Source organism: Phlebotomus papatasi, chromosome 2, assembly GCF_024763615.1.
Source record: "Phlebotomus papatasi isolate M1 chromosome 2, Ppap_2.1, whole genome shotgun sequence".
NCBI classification, from domain to species: domain Eukaryota; kingdom Metazoa; phylum Arthropoda; class Insecta; order Diptera; family Psychodidae; genus Phlebotomus; species Phlebotomus papatasi.
The window spans coordinates 11,906,929-11,921,973 of NC_077223.1; the positions used below are offsets into that span (position 1 = coordinate 11,906,929).

At 33.4% G+C, this 15,045-nt stretch overlaps 1 protein-coding gene across 15 annotated transcripts in view; it reads left to right on the top strand.

The window, feature by feature from the left end:
- LOC129803780 (protein ultraspiracle) overlaps window positions 1-6,927 on the top strand; it is a 49,134-nt gene extending 42,207 nt beyond the window's left edge. For 7 of the 15 annotated variants that reach the window (XM_055850578.1, XM_055850570.1, XM_055850572.1 and 4 more), the window contains one exon: window positions 36-772. In XM_055850578.1, the coding sequence (XP_055706553.1) occupies window positions 36-286 (251 nt within the window). In that variant the 3' untranslated portion in view covers window positions 287-772. Of the gene's footprint in view, window positions 1-23 lie in introns of all 15 variants that reach the window. The other 8 variants (XM_055850563.1, XM_055850568.1, XM_055850564.1 and 5 more) reach the window with 2 other exon arrangements.
- The last annotated feature ends 8,118 nt before the right edge of the window (window positions 6,928-15,045 follow it).

Consider the following 15,045-nt stretch of genomic DNA (forward strand, 5'->3'; position numbering starts at 1 on the left):
AACCGTTGCTCAACGGAAATCAGCCACAATTCCAGATATTCGTGGACTGAAATGCCGACAGGATGTGGATGTTCTGCGTGAGAAAGTGTACGCATGTCTCGATGAACACTGTCGCACTGAACATCCAGGTGATGATGGACGCTTTGCGCAGCTTCTCCTGCGACTTCCAGCTCTCCGATCTATCAGCCTCAAGTGTCTCGATCATCTTTTCTTCTTTCGTTTGATTGGGGATAAGCAATTGGAGACATTTGTTAGTGAAATGCTGGATACACCGCTACCACTTTAAGTATCCAGAACTTTCACACATCTTCATCCGTCAAATTCCTAAGAGAGGAAGGCTGGACAGCAAATTATAAAAGAAAAAAAAAACAGGGAGAATAGACAAATGTCTCAAATGGTGCGCAAGTTCATTAATTATTCATTTTAACAACATTAATTGATAATGTGTTAGGATTCATGCGATTGAGAATAATTTCTCATGAAATTTTCCATCAAGAAAAATATCCAAAGAATTTCTTAATGAGGGACTTTACTCCTCGGGAGACATTCAAGCAATTGGTGACTTTTGTGGAGCTTTTATCATTTAACAATGCCTCAAAAAACTCTCAAGAGGATTGAAGTTCAAAATCAAATACTTCGTTCAAATTCTAATTTATGTTTTTTTCTGACAAAAAAGGACAATTTTAATAGAAAAAGGCAGTGAGTGTTTATTTGAAATGATTGTATGCTTGAATTTGATAAAAAGCAAACTAAAGATTCTTCTTGATCGAGATTGAGCTAAAATGTTCTCCTAATCTTCAAAGGATAATAATAATAATGGTGACACAACGTGTCATAGAGGAACTTAGACCTTTCCGCAAGGGGAGTTCGGGACTTCCATTTTTATAATTTTTTTTATGAAATCAAGTGCAGTGAAGCTCTCTGGATGCAATTCGAACACCTTTAACGCCAGAAAAATTCCTGGTGTCCTAAAGAGGATGCAAACTCGGGACACTTGCATCTTAGAACGAGTGCTCTATGATGCACGTAAAAATAGCGTTCTATAAATTCCAGCTCTTTCTCAAAGAATGTTCTTGAAAATAAAACCTATGGCAAAGCGTCCCGGCTTTGCAGAATGCTGGAACTCACGAATTGGAGATTCCCCTAGACTTATGGTGAGGTCACCGCAAACCCGAAGTCGATATCTCTTACCGTTTGGCCTCTAGCTATATCAAAAAATTGTATATACAACATTGAGAAAAAAAGAGGCTGCGATTAACTTTTTTTCGTCATAACTACCATTTTTGGGTGTAAAAGTATATCAACATTTTTTAATGTTAATTTTACACTTTCTAAGGGTAAAATCAACATGGAAGAAAGGTAACTTTAACCCATAATACACCTAAAAAGGGTTAAATTAACATTTCCGGAATGTTATTTTAACTTTTTCGGATTTCTCTCAGTGAAAGAATAACTAAAAAAATTGAACAATATGAGTCATTTACAGGTGCTTTAGTGATTCATTGCCGATTGAGTCCGGATTGGAAATATCAAGACCTTTCTAAAAAATCCAAATTTAACCCTTTAAGGACGATTGGGTCACCCGTGACCCATAGAGAAAATAGTTTTTCCTGACTACCTAAAGCTATTCGTTTCTAATGTTTGTGCCTAATCGCAAAGAACAACGTGATAGGAATCTAGGATATTTTTTGCAAATCTCCAATTATTTGGTATATAGTAAATATTAAAGTTCAAAAGTGACGAAATTTCAAATTACCGCACTGATGAATGATTTTTTTTAAATTACTTTTTGATATTTAAAATTTTCTTAAAGCAAAAGCGTCTTGGCACTAGAAAATACAATAATCATAAATAATATTTTTCATTAGAACGAAAATTATCATTCATTGGTATTGTCAGAAAATTGATTTGAATTTTTGGTCTATTTTTGTCCTTATCGTCCATGGAGGCAGAAAATACACCAATTCAGACTCTGTTGGACTTAGAAGGTTAGATGTAAGGCGTTTCATTGAATTTGTTTATCGGTGTAATTTTTAATGCTGATTTTCGGTCCGTAAAAAGTGTCTCGTAAGTGTCCTTTAAAGAAAGTGTTATAAATCGGTTAAGAAATGAATCCTCCAAACTAGTTCAACTTTGATCTCCGTAAATTCGATGTATTTTTCTGTCATGGGTGTCTTGGGGTGAAATGTTAGCATGTAACTACAGTAGACTTTCGCTAATTCGGCTCTTTTAAGATCGGACTACTTTTGAAATCGGGCAGCAGTTAAATTTGAAAAAAAGTTTATCGACATTTTTTTTTAAGTTTCCGAATGAAACAAATATGCTCAAATTTGCCATGTTTTGTCTTATTTATGGTGCGATTTTGCATTATTGAGGCGTTTTCATGAAATTTATCATAAATATCAGTATGAAAACTTAATATGAGTATGCAAAATAAGAAAAAATCGTTGTATTCATTCATTCATTTTCAACCGCTTATCCCTTTGGGGTCGCGGGCCCATGACATCCAAATTAGCAGCCCACGCTTGTCGATCCTCCGCCACTTCAGGAAGATGTTCGGGTTTGATCCCGAGGCGTTCCAAGGCAAGATTCTGAATTTGATTCAGCCACCTTGTCCTAGGTCTGCCTCGAGGCCGAGGTCTCCTCACAATGGCTTGCATAGCTTTTCTGGGGAATCTTTCTTCATTCATGCGTTGAACATGTCCATACCATCGAAGTTGTCGACTAAGCTCGACCTTCCTCAGCACGCTTCTGCCAAGCTCCCTCATTACTGCAGAAGCCTGACCGATTCGCGACGCGAGTTCTGCCTCCATCCTACCATCACTCGTGAATAACACCCCGAGATACTTGAACTTCTCCACCTGTGTCAGTGAGTCTCCACTAACATGTAGAGTGCATTCCACAGATTGTCGGGAAATCACCATTACCTCCGACTTACCCACGTTCACCTTCATAACTGTTTCGGCACGAACATTTACAAATCGGTCAAGTGTGCGCTGAAGCTCTTCTTCGGAAGATCCTAAAAGAACCAAATCATCTGCATAGAGGAGATGGCTCACCCTGAAATCCCCAATACGAATCGCATTCCGCCCCCGACTGCGTTCCATAATCTTGTCCATGTATATTATGAACAACAATGGTGATAGAACACACCCTTGACGCAGTCCAACACCCACTTGAAAACCTTCCGATTTGGATACGTTTACACGAACACAGCTACTACAGTCTCTGTACAATAACTGAATGGCTCCTACCAATTCTTCATCCAGTCCGTAATCGTGCAGTACATCCCAAAGTTGTTCTCTCGGTACTCGGTCATATGCTTTTTCCAAATCTATGAAACAAGCATAGAGTGGAATTGCATACTCCCAAGCCTTTTCGACAATCATCCTCAGGGTAAAAAGCTGATCCGTGGTGCTTCTACCAGGTCTGAAACCGTATTGTTCCTCACCCAGTCTGGGTTCGACTATTTCTCGGCATCTTCTCTCAAGGATTTTGGCGTACACTTTGCCGGGCAAACTCAGAAGGGAAATTCCCCTATAATTGGAGCAATCTTTCTTGTTTCCCTTCTTGAATATGGGTATAATGACCCCAACTTGCCAGTCCTTCGGTGCTCTCCCACTTTGTCAAGCCACCTTAATGACACGCGTGAGCCAATTGGCACCCGCTATACCCATGAGTTTTAGCATTTCGGGACGTATTTCGTCAATTCCTGCAGCTTTTCCATCCTTCAATTTACTAATCGCATACAGGACTTCACTCTCTGAAGGACTACTTTCCTCCCTGCCTTTACTCATGGGTACGTCACCATCAGTGCCTTGCTGAGGATTGAGCAATTCCGAGAAGTACTCTTTCCAGCGATTTAAAACCTCTTCCTCTTTGGTCAGAAGATTCCCTTCCTTGGATGTTACTCCTTGGATGGAATTGCTCTTCTTCCCTCGGAGTCTTCGGACTGTTTGCCAGAAAGTTTTGTTTGCCGTCCTATAGTCAAGCTCCAGCTTTTCACCGAACTTTTTCCACTCGTTGTATTTCGTTGTATTTCAAACAATTTGACGCCCGAATTTCTCTTTAATTCGGGTGACATTTCGATCCCAAATGCCCAAATTTTTGAGAGAATACTGTACAGTAGCTACAGTAGACTCTCGCTCAATCGGTTCTTTTTAAATCGGGCGAAAATATTTGTTGACAGTTTTCACGTTTCATTTTGAAGCAAATTTGCTCAAATTCGCTGTAGTTCCTCTTGTTTTATCATGATTCTTTATAATTGAGCGTTTTTTGTGGAATTTACAATGACGTCGACCCTCAAATTTCACGAAAATTTGGATGACATTTTGCCCCATATGCCCGATTGAGAGAGAGTCTACTGTACTGTACTTTCAAAAGATTTTCAAAAGTAAACGAAATTGCAATAACCATTTTATAGAAAAACCCAAAAGTCACGGTTTGAGAGGTGATAGTTTTGCTTGGGGGGGGGGGGTTAAGAAAAGATAAGATTTTGCCAGGGGTCAGTTCTCCATTTCGGATATTCCGATGCATCCAGGTCACCAATTGGGCCCCTTATGCTTCCCCACTCCTATTCTATCTTATCTCCCGATACGGGTAGCCGCTCTATATCACAGCTCTGTGAGCAGTCAGTGCCGTTACTATATCACAGCATCCCTTCTCGGTGTGTGTTTGGGATCAGTGACAGCGAATATTTGTATCGACTGAAGTACCGCTTTCATGTCGAAACTCGTTCTCGTACCAGCCTCTATTGTTTAGGCGGTTCACTTTTTTTGCCAATATGCACCATTGACATTACTATTCATTCATTCACTGGACGAATTCAAAGCCGATATGGCATGAGAAATCTTTTTCTGCTGCTGCTCAGCTTTGAACCCCAGACCTCGCAGTCATAGAGCTACTACTCTATCCACTGACCCACTCGAGGCCCTGGGGGGGGTTAATAAGCGTAATAAGGAATAAATGTCTCTAGATATTTTTTTTTAGGCGCGTGGGGAGGGTCACCGAATGCTCGAAGTTGATATCTCTTACCGGTTAAGCTCCAGAACCGTAATGAGTTGAAAAAAGCTGATTGTGCTCTCTCTTTGAGTTCGAGCAGTTGGGTAACTGTACCAAATTTCGGCATAGTTGGATGGAAGCACCAATGTTTTTTTGTTACTTCTTTTAAAGGAGTGTTGCTTGGAACTTTGCAGATAGTTCATCGTCTTTGTATTCTTAAAAATTCTTCTTAATACATTTTAAAATGAATAAAAATATAGACATAGCTTTGGATAATATTTCGGACACCTTGATTCTCATAGTTCCTTCCCGTTCTGGAATTTTTCCTAAGTCTTTCACATCACCTTCGAAGCAACATTTTTTTTGCATTGTATAATTTCTAGGATATGGTAAAACTAAAAATTCATGGAAATTTGAACAACAAAACTAGTGGCCGAGATTGCGAGCTGGTCGAAATTTGGTACAGTTGCCCTAAATAGCGTCAAAGCAGAGTTTTCTTAAATTAATTTTTCGATAAAATTTTGTTTCAACGTAGAGAGGCAAAGGGCAAAATTGATTTCAAGAAAGAAAGTTAATAAAATATTTATTTCAATTTCGCGATTGATTTAAATTTATGGATGGAGCTGGAAGGGAAAAATCCATGCTTTTAGTCAATTAATCTCAATCATGGTCATGAGAAGACAAATCGCCAGAAAAGTCATCTATTGCTGGGTGTCTAAAAATCATGGAAAAAATGTTATAAATCCATTTGCCACCGGAAATTATTCTGTGGATTTGACAAGTCGAAGAAGAGTGAAGGAAAAATTTATTTCTATCACGATAGAAAGAAAAAAACACTGAATAATTCTTGTATGATACTATATTTATATATTTTTTCTACTTTGACTAAGTAACTATTATTACTACAATTTAGTTTTTTTCTATTTGCATAGCAAAAATATTATTTTTTTTTATTAAATTTCTTTTGGCAATTTTTTGTATTTTTTTCCCTTATTCAGGGAAGAAGACATGAATGTAATATTTCTACCACTAATCAAAATTAGTTTTTAAATGAATGATTTAATTGTATACATAGGAAAAGATGCTGAGAGAGAAAAATTTACAAAGTTTGTCTATTTGAAGTGTGCATAGAGGATGTAAATATTTCTTTTATTAAAATAATTCAATCGTACAATTTTCACAATGATACAGTAAGTAAGTAAATATTTGAGAGAGAAAAAATTGCAACAAAGTAAATTCATGTTATATTTTTAGCATTAGGCAATTCCTTTTGATAAAGTACTTTCTATTTTATTGCAAGTAACATTTTGAGATGATTTTATTTCTCATGTAAATCACATATTAGCCACATTTTTTTTATTAATTCACTCTTGAAAGGAAAATTAGAGAAAATTGTTGACTTGGGAAATCACATTTTTTTTCACCTTTAATTTTGTTTTGCAAAATAAAGTAATGACATTCCACGATGATAAATGTTGATAAAGAAAATTTTTCAGTGTTGAAGGGAGAAAGAAAAATTAATTGCAATTCTAATGTGTTTGGTGCATTGAAGTGCATCATAAACGAAAAAAAATAGAGATATCACATTTGAATTTCTTTTCTGATTGAAATTGAGGATATTAGAGATTGGTATATTAACTAGAAAGGCAAAAACAAAAGAGTGAGTATTTATATTGCAGATTTAAAAAGGAAAAATTTCTAGACAACTTATAAATGTTAAAAATAAGATTATATGGAAATGAAAAAAAATATATTTAGAGTAATTTATTTGATGAGAAAAGAATCTTTTTGAAAGAGAAAAAGGATTGAAAATTTAGAGAGAAGTCTATGAATGAAAAATTCTTGTTATCCTAAATTCACTATTATTAATGTATTACAAGATATTTTTTATTAATTTAATAAAAAATTTTAATTGTTACGCGTCCAGTGCGCATTTGGTCTCAATTGAATTTTCCTGTCTTCTGAAAGTAGCCAAAGCACGCAAAGTAAACTGCCCTGAACTAAAGTTATGGGTTTATAAGTCCTTCGACGTCACTTATAACAGGAAGGATATCGGAGAAGCTTCCAAACAGAAGTTGGTAACTTTTGGGAATCAGTTTCAATCACTGTTTCTGATAAAAAGAATTCCTGAATTTTTCAAGCTGTTTTTTTCCTTAATAGAAATCCTTTAAAAAGATCTCTCTCCATCAGGAGCAACCAAGGGGGAGATATTTGTCGAAAAATGGTGTACACCACTTCCAGCACTTCCTAAATTTGTATGGAAAACGTCAAAGACTTCCACACTTCCGGAAGTGCCATAGGTGATTTCCAGCACTTCTGGCACTTCTAAGCACTTCCAAGCACTTACGGCGTTTGAATTTAAAAGAAACGACTAAAATCTTATTTGAATTTTCTTCAACAGATTATTATTTTTTTATTCTTTTGGATATCGTAATTGCATTTTAATTCAACTGAAAATACAATTTCTATTGGAAGACTTATTTTCTATATAAATCTGGAAAACTTATTCATGCGGAATTACTCTGCAAATTTCAGTGTTTTAATAAATTCACTTTCACGAAGAACAAATATGTAAAATAACAAAAATAGAATTCAGAAGAAAATATGAATCAAGAATTTCGCATAGAAACAAACAGTGTATCATCACTTAACTATTTTTTTTTTAATTAAACAAAACTTAAAGGTGTATTTTCTAATTTTCATTACTTTATTCAAAGCTAATTTTATCACTTTTTTTAAAATTCCAAATTATTTTTATTGCTAGTTTGTTAGTTTTGATATTCCGGTGCAACTCAAATGTTGTTTAAAAGAATCATTAACAGTTATATTTACAATATACGTTTCTTTAATAAACTATTATTGTTTCAAAAAAAAAAAATTAAAATCCACAAACTAATTAGTAAAAATTCGTGTAATTTTCTTTTTTTATTAGGTACGTGTTTATAATTTAAACCTAGTAGAACAACTACCGTCAGTATATGTGCAAAGTCACCCGCATTCATGGAAATCCGTATTGCTAATTTAAATGTCAACATATGTAAGTCATTTTTTTATATCTAATTTTTAATATTGAAAAAACTTGATTGCAAGGATTATCTCAAATATGCCGTTTTTCAGTAATTAACATAATGAACATAAATATCTAGATTTATTGATAAACAATAAAAAAAACTAGTCTGTGTTTAATTTTTTAACATACATAAATACTCATTATTAAAGTTTTGTTATGTGTTACTTTAAACAGAACATATTTAAAAGTATTTGACGATAATTCGAACAAGATAGAGTATAGTGAAAAATAAATTAGGAATTCCCTACCAATCAATGGCCAAAAGTGTTAGACTGATAAACTCACGGTTTTAGACTTCATAGTTCTAAAAATATCAAAAATTCTACCAAGAGTATTACCAGTATTATTTTTTAATCTTTCTGTTTAAATCATCGTCTATAAAAAAAATAATATTTTAAAGAATGTACAAAAAAGCATTTTTTATATGAACCATGATATATTTGTTCTCAAAAGATGCGATAGCCCAGTTTATCATAAAAGTACCACGGTTCTAAAAAAAAACTTCAATTTATGATAAAAATGTTATTTTTGAAGACAAAAAAGTTCATAATAAAAAAGATATTGCCGAATTAAAGCTCAAAAGTATAAGAACCATATATAATTATTACAGATTCTGATTTACACTACTTTAGTCGTTGTGTCAAAAATAATATTTCAGAACTTGAGTTATAAATATTATATAATAATAATTATTTATATATTATAATAATAATATATAATATTATTATATTAATTCATTATCAATTAATTTATATTAAATTTTTATATATTATTATTTTTATATTAATTCTAATGTCTCCATATTTTTCATTTTTTTTTTAATTCTTAATTTTTTTCTGAAAGTTGTAGGATAAATTAATATCCTGTAATTTAGTTTTAGTTATTCCCAATAGTTTTCAGTAACAAAATCATCTCACAGAATCGACCATTTATTGCACTTGTTACACTCGCACACTTTTTAACTGAAAATCGTAATTTTAAATTTAAATTTTTGGAAGGCATTCAATTAAGTTTCCTCCATTGCAACAGAGTGCGTTAGTGAAACGTTATTTGATTTTTTTAACGAGAATTTTAATGAGGAATTGACGATAATTGCGACAAAACTCGGCATAAATTTAGTCCTCCAGGATAAGCTTTAATTGCGCTAAATGCTTAACAGCACTTTTCATATTGTACTTAAATAAAAAAAAATTCAAAAATAATTTCATTTGAGATTTCCACTTCCGCAGTACTTCCACCTCAGTGTACACCACTTCCAAGCTAATATCTACCCCTTGGGAGCAACAAAATGTACAGTAGACTCTCGCAAATTCGGCTCTTTTAAGATCGGGCTACTTTTTAATTCGGGCAGCGGTTACATTTGAAAAAAGTTTGTTGTCATTTTTCAAGTTTGATTATGATTATCAAATGAATCAAATATGCTCAAATTTGCCATGGTTTGTCTTAGTTTTAATGTGATTTTGCATTATTGAGGGATTTTCATGCAATTTACGATATATATGAGTGTGTAAACTCAATATCTATATGCAGATGAATAAAAAATCGTTGCATTTCAAAAAGTTTGTCGCCCGAATTTCTGTCCAATTCGGCTGAAATTTCGGTCCCATATGCCCGAATTTGAGAGAGTCTACTGTAGCACGAAAATCTTCGCAACATTACCATCATTACCCACATTACCAGTGCCTTTCAAGTTCGCATCTGGAAGTTATTTTAACCCAACAATAAATGGACAAAGAACACAAAACTCCTTGGACTTTTGAGATGCATAATTTTGGTTTATTCTCTGGGGAAGTGTCTAAGAAAAGGAAATCATAAACCAGAATACCCGGGAGGAAGTAGCCGGTAGCCCATGTGCGCCTTTTGCCGCCATATAAATTTTCCCGCCTCTAAAAAGGACTATACACGTTGAGAAGGATGGCCACCAGAGGGCCTTACAATAGTGATGTGCTTTTCCATATTGATTCGTGTGATTGCATTTTGTTGCAGAATTTTCCTTCCTTTCTAGTCTTGAAATCCAATATAATTAAGCATTGTGTGATACTTGAGGCACAGGAGTGTCAGCCAAAGTTATTAGTTGTGCCGGAAGTTGTTTATTTTGTGTGATATAAGTAGTAAGTAAATTTCACAGTATTCTCCAGGAAAGAGAACAATTTTCTACGTGTTCTACGCATTTCCAAATAACTGCAAGGCTAAAAATCAAAGAAAAGGATCACCTTGTGCCCTATCATCTGGCTGATGTGAGTACTTTTGCAAAATTTAATCATTTATGAAAGAAATTCTGTTTCTATGGCGTCCCCGGATTGTCCCATACATAACGGGAATCCCTAAACCCAGGACACACTAGCAAAGACACAAATTCCCTCTGAAATACTTCATTCATGCGATTTTGATGCAATTTGCAACCTGCAACTTTCTCATGCAATCATGTGTTTCCCGGCTTTTCCAATTTACTTATTCATAATGTGCCAATGTTAGGTGTCTTTCACATGATTCTCTGTACACTGAGTCAGTTTATCAACCATTAAGCCTCACAAAAGGAGCTATAAATTATTTAGAAAGGTGCTGTGAAAGAAAATTGTGCAAACACTGAGAAAATACAAGCAGGGAAATCTCACTTTTTTTTTCAGTGGAAAGCTTTTTTTTTATATTTGATATGAAAGATTATTTATCCTTTATTTAAAATCAGAATAGCGAGGGGGCAATTCAGGCAAGAATTTTGAGTTGGTCCTTCAAAAAGATAATTAACTAAATCTGTTTTGGTTCAGTTGCTTTGTTACAGTGGGACCTCGATAGAGTCAATCTCCCTTAGAGTCAAGAGCTATTTTTTTTACTCTACGGACCCCGATAGTGTCAACTTGGACCCAAATTGACTCCGATAGAGTCAACTTATCTTGTATTATTGAACTAATAATATTATATAATTTTATTATGAACTTTTCGAAATAAAAACCGCTCTTATTGTGTATCAACGTACTTTGAACACAAGAAACAATATTTATAGAAGGACATAGTAATTTCGTGATAACATTCGTAGGTATATTAACCGTCTAATCATTTTCCAGCAAAATAATTTTCTTTACGTGATTTTAATCTTTTTACTGATTACAAGTTTGCTTGTCTTTTCTCTATTGTCTTAAAATTTTTTGATTAGGTCTGTGATCACAATGTAAGAAATTTTGAGACATCATTAATTTGTAAGTGAATAATATTATGGCAAATACAAAAAATATGAACTCGAATTACAAAAAAAAAACGTACAGGATGCTAGATTTTTTAGTGTAACATAATGAAGAAACTTTTCTAAATTTATTCGAACATTTTAAAGACCTTACTTTAAAAAAAATGTACATGATAAACGATAATAAAAATTACGCTTTTACAGAAAACGTGTAAATTTATTTTAACTTACATTTTTAATTTAAAATATCAGTGTCTTTAAAGAAAATTTTGATCAAAAACAAAAAAAAATAGAAAATTAAAATTTTTAAGCAAATTCATTAAAAAGAAATCGCCGGCGGGTGTGCAAATATTCTTAATGCATAATGCCATTTCGCGCGTTTTTTTCGGTCCCGAAAATGTGCATAATCCTGGGACTAAGAGTGTATTTACTAATAATACAAATATTCTTAAAAATCATTCCTTAATCTCCAACTTTTGCCTGAACACACGACTTTTTTGGGCCAGAGGGTATAGAATTTATGTATTAATTTAATAAAATATTCTACTATCGTGTTGAATTTATCAATGATCTAGTACAAACATAAAATAATACCCCATTATATCAAAATTTCACATTTTAATTGATTTTTTCGGACTCCGATAGAGTCAACAAATCCAATAGAGTCAACAGACCTGGAAATAATTAGTTGACTCTATTGAGGTCCCACTGTATTTATTTTTAATACAAAATATAAAAGATGGAAAAAAGTTAGAGTAATAGAATAAAATGTCTACGGATGGCCGTATGGCTTTAAATTCGGTATACCTATGAAACAACCAATAAATTAACTAATGATAAGAAAGTTTACAAAAGAAAGTTTACCTTCGGATGACTGATAATATTATATTTTTAAAACTAGTCTAATTCCTTAAATTTTCAGAAAAAAAGCTTTGGGTGAAATCCATAAGAAACATAGAAAAAATGAGTCGTCCGAAGGTAGAGCGCTTTACCCTACACATAGTATTTAAAATATTGAGAAATTCACTGAAGAATAAATAAAAAATTAAGAAACAGAAGTAAGTTTAGAAGATATTTAAAAAATTATCAACCGCTGATAACAGAAGATTTAAATTTTAAACTTTTTATTTGTAAGTATAGCCCTCTTTCCCTACAATTTCTAAATTCTCAAAGACAATGCACTGCGTGCTATTAAAAATGAAAAAAATAATGATAAAAATGAATAAGTATTAAGAAAAAATAGGAGCAAATAAAATATACTTGGAAATAGTGAGAATTTTTATATAAACAATTTTTGTGTTTCATAAATCAATGCAGTGGAAGGCTTTCAGGCAGGCATCGTACATACTCTGGGTTCGAACATTTCTAATTTTTCCCATATGCCTTTAAGGAATCTGACCTATATTTTCAGGAAATGTGTAACTTAAGATTAATAATAATAATAATGCTGGCACAATATTCCATGAAGGAAGGAAGGCCTTCCATCAAGAAAATTTCTAGACATGCATTATTATTTTTCTTGTACGGGATGAGGTTGTCATTCCCATGCCCGTGGAATCAAGTGCAGTGAAGCTCACTGGATGCAATCCGAAGACCTTTAACGCCAGAAAAAATCCTGGTGACCTAAAGGGGATTCGAACCCGGGACACTTGCATCATAGAGCAGGTGCTCTACCACTTGACCCATTGAGTGCCCAAAACTTACTTCTAATATATATATATATATATATATATATATATATATATATATATATATATATATATATATATATATATATAAATAAATAGCTAATTAAATTAATTTACCACAGATAGGTCAAATTCATTAAAGGAATATGGGAAAAATATGAAGTGTTTTGATTATTTGTCTTGATTAGGAACTGCAGATTGGTTAAAAGCAAAAATATTGGCAATTGTGCTTTGCTGAATTTTATAAAATTAATTGCCAAACTGATACTAGGGAGATATGGGACTACTTTGAGCAGTAGGGCTACATTGATATACGATTTTTTGGCATATTTATGAAGAAAAATGCGCTTTAATGTGCAGTAGACTCTCTCAAATTCGGGCATATGGGACCGAAACGTCAGCCGAATTAGACAGAAATTCGGGCGACATGTTCAAATAGATATTGAGTTTACACAATGATTTGATTCATTTGATAATCATAATCAAACTTGAAAAATGACAACAAACTTTTTTCAAATGTAACCGCTGCCCGAATTAAAAAGTAGCCCGATCTTAAAAGAGCCGAATTTGCGAGAGTCTACTGTAATGTAATTCAGATAGACAAAACAATACTGAATCTAAATTAAATTATGGTAAGTTCTAGCTTCCTTTAGAAAGAGACGAAAAAATCCTATTTTAATGTAACCCCACTGATATACCTAAAATAACCCAGCCTTCCCCTATATGCCATATCAAATTGATTGAGATTTAGGTAGATATTCAGTTGCAATGCTGCACTAATAATAAAACATTTAACCTATCCATTTGGAAAATGTATGAAAAAAACCTTAAATTTCAAATTCATCCTTTGTGGAACTTCTTTTGCATCAGCCTTGGTATATATAGCATTAGAATTCTTTACTAAATTAGTAAAGTAATATTATGATAAGAGATTTAGAAGTATTTAAAATATTTGCCAAGAACAGCCTCTAGTTTTTTTCTATACAGTAGAGTCTCGCTATAGTCCATATTTGGTTTCAAATTTGACACTTTGGTCGCACTATAGTCCATGTAATTTTTTAAAATTATCAACGATTTTTAGTATTGAAATTGCTCGACGGCTTCCACTTTCTTTGCGATTGTGCTACTTGTCCTTGCTCTCTTCATTGTGGATCACAATTATCACAACTACTTAATAAAGTTTGCCAAAAATATTAAAATAATTATGCATGTCGCATACTAAAAAACATAACCTAACTTAAAATCAGTGTTTTGAAATCAACGGTCGATAAATTGTGGACTATAGAGCGATGGCCTATAGCGAGACTCTACTGTATTTTATCATTTTAATTTTTTGTTCACTATTATTAATTTAATGGCTGTACAAAAAGATCAGTAAATTTGCAGAAGCCACCACAATCTCTAACCTTTTCTAAAAAGGAGTTACATAAACTATCAATTTGTTCTCCATGTGGTTGAGAATGCCGATATTGTTGATAAAAGTTTAGTACGGAAACAGACGAAAGAATTTGACAAGAAAAGCGCGCGCATATTTTGCAGCACGTGATTGATCATCTCCCGAGACTTTCACTTTGGCTTCTCCGCATTATTCAGTCTACGGGAAAACGCTGACGTGAGTGAATGTGAATCTTCTGGGGAATTATTTATTAAGATTCAGAATTTTCAACAAGAGAGCAAAGTGTTTTTAGACAGGCTCAATTGATGGTGATGTCCTAGAGAGATTTCGCCAATGTGATTAGTGTGATGTGATCCTAATTGCAATCACGACTTTTCCGTTAGTGTATCTTAAAAGCTCCGTCTTGGAGATAAATTTAATTTTGGGGCCTGAATTCTTCGTCCCCAATGCCAGATGCACAAAAGCCCTACCAAGAGTGTCAGAGCAGAATGCAATTTTCCTCAATGACCGAATTTTGCCGTTTTGTATTTTTAGACTATATCTTCTCCTGCTGGTTTCTTATTCTCCTCCCCATCCTTTTGGGAACAGTTTATTTTTGCATAGAAAAGAAACATAACATTTTTGTCACCTTCACTGGAATTTTTGCTGTAAATAGCAAAATATTTTGACACTTTTCCAGGAATAAAAGCGCGAATATATTTTTTTTTCTTTC